This window comes from Bubalus kerabau, chromosome X (genome assembly GCF_029407905.1).
Source record: "Bubalus kerabau isolate K-KA32 ecotype Philippines breed swamp buffalo chromosome X, PCC_UOA_SB_1v2, whole genome shotgun sequence".
NCBI classification, from domain to species: domain Eukaryota; kingdom Metazoa; phylum Chordata; class Mammalia; order Artiodactyla; family Bovidae; genus Bubalus; species Bubalus kerabau.
Genome location: NC_073647.1, coordinates 29,791,057 through 29,795,952, shown reverse-complemented (window position 1 = coordinate 29,795,952; position 4,896 = coordinate 29,791,057). Strand labels below are relative to the sequence as shown.

At 45.3% G+C, this 4,896-nt stretch overlaps 1 protein-coding gene across 1 annotated transcript; it reads left to right on the top strand.

Moving 5' to 3' along the window:
* The first annotated feature begins 2,062 nt into the window (after positions 1–2,062).
* On the top strand, positions 2,063–3,493 carry LOC129639664 (spermatid nuclear transition protein 3-like). The gene is made up of 2 exons (XM_055564813.1): positions 2,063–2,923; positions 3,103–3,493. The coding sequence occupies exons 1-2, from the start codon at positions 2,807–2,809 to the stop codon at positions 3,316–3,318; spliced, it is 333 nt and encodes a 110-aa protein (XP_055420788.1). The 5' UTR covers positions 2,063–2,806; the 3' UTR covers positions 3,319–3,493.
* The last annotated feature ends 1,403 nt before the right edge of the window (positions 3,494–4,896 follow it).

Sequence of the window (4,896 nt, the reverse complement as noted above, 5' to 3'; positions counted from 1 at the left end):
AACGGAACTGATTGCAATAGGGAAAATGTTTTGAGCACAGATCCTGGCATGTCTCAAAATAGAACAGAAAAAGATGTTTCTTTAACATGGAAGGATGAGTAGGGTCAACAGGAACTCTGTGTGTGTGTGTGTGTGTGTGTGTGTGTGTGTGTGATGGGGCCAGTGGTGGGGATGGATGAGCAGACAGCATGATGGAGCAGTTTAACAGGAATTGTTTCTCTCTGATAGTGAGCTGATTCTCAGAATGAGCTGTTAAGGGAGACAGAAATGTTTGAATCTTAGCGCTTGCTCAGGCTTGGGGGAAATCGGAAGTTCACAGGAGAGAAGCTTGGCTAAAGTTTAGCCAAGCCGAGTCAGCGTGCATTTCATGGATAATTGTGAGCACTTGGCCAGTCTCTGCCGTTGTTTAAGAGAGGCAAAGTCTGTCCTTAGACAATACCGTTGTTATTCAAATTGCAAGTCCATGTGCCTGACGCAGAATGAGGCCCATCAAAACTTAACCTTAAAGTTTGGAACAGAGAAAGGTTGATTAAAGATTGATACAAGGAGATGGGTGGTTCATGCCCTAAGAACCCAAAGTTAGTAAAAGTTTTCAGTAAGTGCATGTAAAATCAAATGTTAGAGAGAGTCGTGGTAAGTTGCTGCAGACTTCTTGGTGTCATACCCTTTGTGCTTAAGGTTAGGTCATGGTCAGGTAATGATGTTCCTATAAACCTCTACTAGATGAATGTTATTCTCTGTCCTGACCTGAAAGGGCAGTCTCAAGGCACAGCTTTCAGCCTGCAATGTCCCAGTCCCGGTTAAGGGGAAGCAGATCTCAGCCAGCAGCTCCTTCAGTGCCAGGTTCCCACACTCTGCCCAGCCGTCATCCCTGACGGAGACAGGCATGCAACATAATAGGTCCTCAGTGTCCGTCCTCAGGGCATCCAAATGGGGAGACCAGTTCTCACAGACTGAGACCCAGAAAGAAAACCACTGCTAGTAGGTCGCAGCGACAGGGATGCGGGAGAGGTACACTGCTTCTCAAGGCTTTGGCCAAGGCTAGTGGAGGGCCTTAGTGAGGGCTATGGAGTGCTACAACATCTAGTCCCCAGTGTATTCCCTGGGCCCTCCAGCTCACCCACTGGCCCAAGTCTGCGTGAGCTCCAGGGCCTCCAGAAGGAGGCCTGAATCTGCCTCTTATCTCAGTCTCCTCCTGATGACCACCACACCACCCTTGACTTAATCACTTTCCCAATGGCCCCCTCATTGATAGTAAGTAACCTGTGGGCAGGGCCCACTGTGGTGCTGACCAACAGCTAAGCAGGACAACTAATGGTCACTCATTGACAGTTGGCTGCTTGTGAATGGGGCCCTCTGAGGCACCAAGCAATGTTTGAGCAGCACCTGTTGCCTAGGGACAGGATGGCTTGCAATGAAGCACACCAATGGCTTCCTGTTAAGGGCTGTGCTCATCCTGCTCTGTTACACTGCAAATAGTGTCAGAATCACTGTGAATTTAAGGTTTGTCAAAGTAGTTTTCAGGGTGGGCTGGACTTCACATTTTTGTTGGCTTTGAACTATTTACACTATATGCTGAGCATGTGATCAAGTGGCAGCTGTTGGAGGGGCATAGAGATGACAGCACTGGTGACAGCTATGCCTGGGAATATAATGAAAAGTATGATATGCAAAAGTTAACTAATTATGTGAAATCAAATCTGAGGTCGGAAATGAGTCAATCAAAAAGATTCCAGCACCCTGGACCCAAAGTGTCCTTATGTAACAGAGCACAGCCCTTCGCAGGTAGCCATTGCTGTGCCTTATTACTCTGCATCCTGTTACTAGGCAACAGGACTTGCTCAGCCATTGGTCAGTGCCTCATTGGCCCCACCCACAAGCAACCAACTATCACTGAGCTACCTGCAGGTACTTGTCCTGCTCAGCTATTGGTCAGCACTGCAATGGGCCCTACCTACTGATAACTGACAAGGAGGGATGACTGGGGAAATGATTTAGTCAAGACTCAGTGGTAGAGTGGTGAACTGACTTTTGACTTTGAGCACATTTCCTTAATAAATAATAATAATAATAATCAAGAATGTTTTTCTGGTAGATGGGGCAAGTTGAGTTTCCTGGCTCAATATGAGAGTTGAAGTGTCCCAAAAAATTTAGTGGAGGAGACATGGAAAAGTGTCTTTGTTCTGATGTGTAATCTGATGGAGACTGTGTATTAAACTTTGGGCAACAGACTGAGCATTCACCAAGTCTGGGGGTCGTTAAAGCTCATCACAGTAGATGAAACACCCAACCTGTTCTTAATTACCTTTTTCCACCTTAAGTGCTTGCTCTTAAGTTCCTTAAGCCCCTCAGGAACCCCCAACAGGCAGAAGGTGGGCTAGAGATGAAGTGATTACTCTGAAAGGCTGAAGTGGGACAGAAAGGGTTTGGCAGATGTTTACAGAGGGATGAAGGAGGCAGGAGTGTTGAAGTGGCACATATAAGTCAAAGGATAAAGGGAACTGAAAGGAAGTTTGAAGGTCATGAGGAGAAACACCATGGCCCTGAATCACCACTCCCCAGAATCAGACACACAGAGGTGTCAGCAGTGGAGAAGTTATAAAATGGCCTCCCTCAGCATCCACTAGCCCATGTTGATGGCCACAGTGGTACATTGTGATGTCTAAGCCCCCCAAGATGCTATTGGCTGGGGTGGTGCCTAACTGACCAATCAGATTGAAGGGTGTGGCTCCTCATTGTCCTGAAAGGGTATAAATAGGGAGATCAGGGGCAGAGATTCTAGGTTAGGCCACTTCTTGGCATCATCATGACTAAGGGAATCAGGAAGCCACTGCAGTCAAGAAGAGTTACAATGCGGTTTGCCTCAAGGATGAACGGACAAAAGAAGAGCCTTTGTCAACGGAGGTACAGAGGCAGTGTGAAAGTAAGATGATTCCAACTAAGCTCCCCACGTTCTCCATTGACTTTGCTGCCCCAAACCTCTACACAGCCCTTGCCTGGCACAAAAGCCCTCATTAGCCCACATCCCTTTTTCATGAAATCTCCCTTCCAACTCCGCTTTTTTCTTTCCTAGAATCCCATACCCTTGTCTTGTCTTTCCAGGCACGAAATATGACCATGAGGGTCAGAAGACCTCTTCAGGGAACCTTGAGAAAGAAAATCCGACCATATGCCACTCAGTCGAAGAAGGTGAAGAAAACCAGAAAACCCAACTGTTTTCTCCGTTCCTGTGCACGTAAGAAACTGAATCAAAGCCGTAAAAGGTACCAAAATATGAGGCGGGATCAGAGAAGGAGGCAGAATCCAAAGAGAAGATAAGCTCAGCCGCGCCAGAATAAGAGACCCTGGAGAAGTACAAGCTGGGCAGCCAGTAACTGACTCGAAAAGGTCAGACAGTGTAGAACTGTGTCTCCAGAGGTCTGCTTTCGTAGAAATGGCCAACCAAGGAAAGACTCTCACACTAACATAATAAACTGATGGCTGCAATTAAAATAAACATCAGATGCTGAAAAGATATTTGCGTGTGTGTGAATTTTCTGATGGAAGGGAGGGAAAGAAGAGAAGAGGTGGGCACTGGAGATGGGAGGGATATGGGGTCCCGAGAGGTTGGGGAACAGACCCTCGGGTCCCCAGTTAGCCAGAGAGTAGAGGTCTGGATTGGGTCAGGAGTCTGCACTGAAGATGGATAACCCTGCTTAACACTTGATTTCAAGCGCAAGGAGTAGTGGTATGGTGTTACTGCCTTTGTTTGGGGTGTGGAATGACATTAGGGTCTAGATTGCCAGACCCAGAAAGGAAGAGGTTGTCACATAGGGGTGGTGAATGTGAAAGTCCCCCTGAGAAAGGTAGGCAGAAATCACCTCCTCGCCACCTACCTCATAAAAGGGATTGTTGCATCACTCGCCTATGCTGTCAGCTAAAGGTGCTCAGAAGGCACGAAGTGCTGATACATCTAAAACCCACAAATAGCACTCCCAGGGAGTACAATAATGTTTGGAGGGAACAAACCAACTAATGATTAGGACACCTTTTTGCTAAGAAAATTTTGGGAGCAATGTATTCCCAAAGGAAGAGCAGTGGTGGTGGCCCAATCCCAGTGCACGTTACAAACAGGATCACCACTCACAGAGAATTTTTTTTTTTTTTTCCCGGGGGGCCCTATGCAGGTTGTGGAAGCATGGTTCCCTGAACAGCGATTGAACCCGTGCCCCTCTAGGGAAAGCACGGAGTCCTAACCACTGGACAGTCATGGAAGTCTGTACAGAGAATTTTTACATAAGTACTAACATAAGACTGAGTAAAAGCTGGTCTTCTAATTATCACCATACCCTAGGATTTCAAAATAACTACAGTCGTAAAACATTCTTCCCCAATAAAGTCTTTTGTTAGTCCAAATTCTACAAGTTTATCATGGTTTAAAAGAAAGAGTACAAGATATTTAATTTGGTGTTAACTTTCATTTTGAAATGTTTTAAAAGGTCCAAGGAATAGTCAACCAAATATGGAGATACATAAGGCAGTCTCTGACCATAAGAATCCTGCGTGTCTTCAGAAAGCTTTTTAGAAACAACTAAAACACAGAGTTTCACCATCGGCATCAAAAGAGTTGAGTTCAAATTTTAACTCAACGATATGTTATCTTTTATCTGGACTGCAGCTCCCTAATTAAATCTTTCTGGCACTCTAACTCCTGGGAGACCCCAGTCTCCCAGGAGTTTTTTTTTTTTTTTTTTTTTTTTTTTATTTTTTTTCATTCACAGTCAGTCACTGAATGGGATTTTAAATCAATAAAAGTGAAAGACCCCCTGGGTGTGCTGTCCTTTCTTTCTTCTTTTTTTCTTTTTAAGTTCATTTTTCTAAATTCATTTATTTTGATTTGAGGCTAATTACGTTGCA

What these genes read in the sequence shown, in the direction of transcription:
- LOC129639664 (XM_055564813.1), top strand. Translation starts at nt 2,807, where the DNA reads ATGACTAAGGGAATCAGGAAGCCACTGCAGTCAAGAAGAGTTACAATG. An exon ending in GGTACAGAGGCAGTGTGAAA is followed by an intron (nt 2,924 to 3,102) that starts GTAAGATGATTC and finishes TTGTCTTTCCAG; the next exon opens with GCACGAAATATGACCATGAG.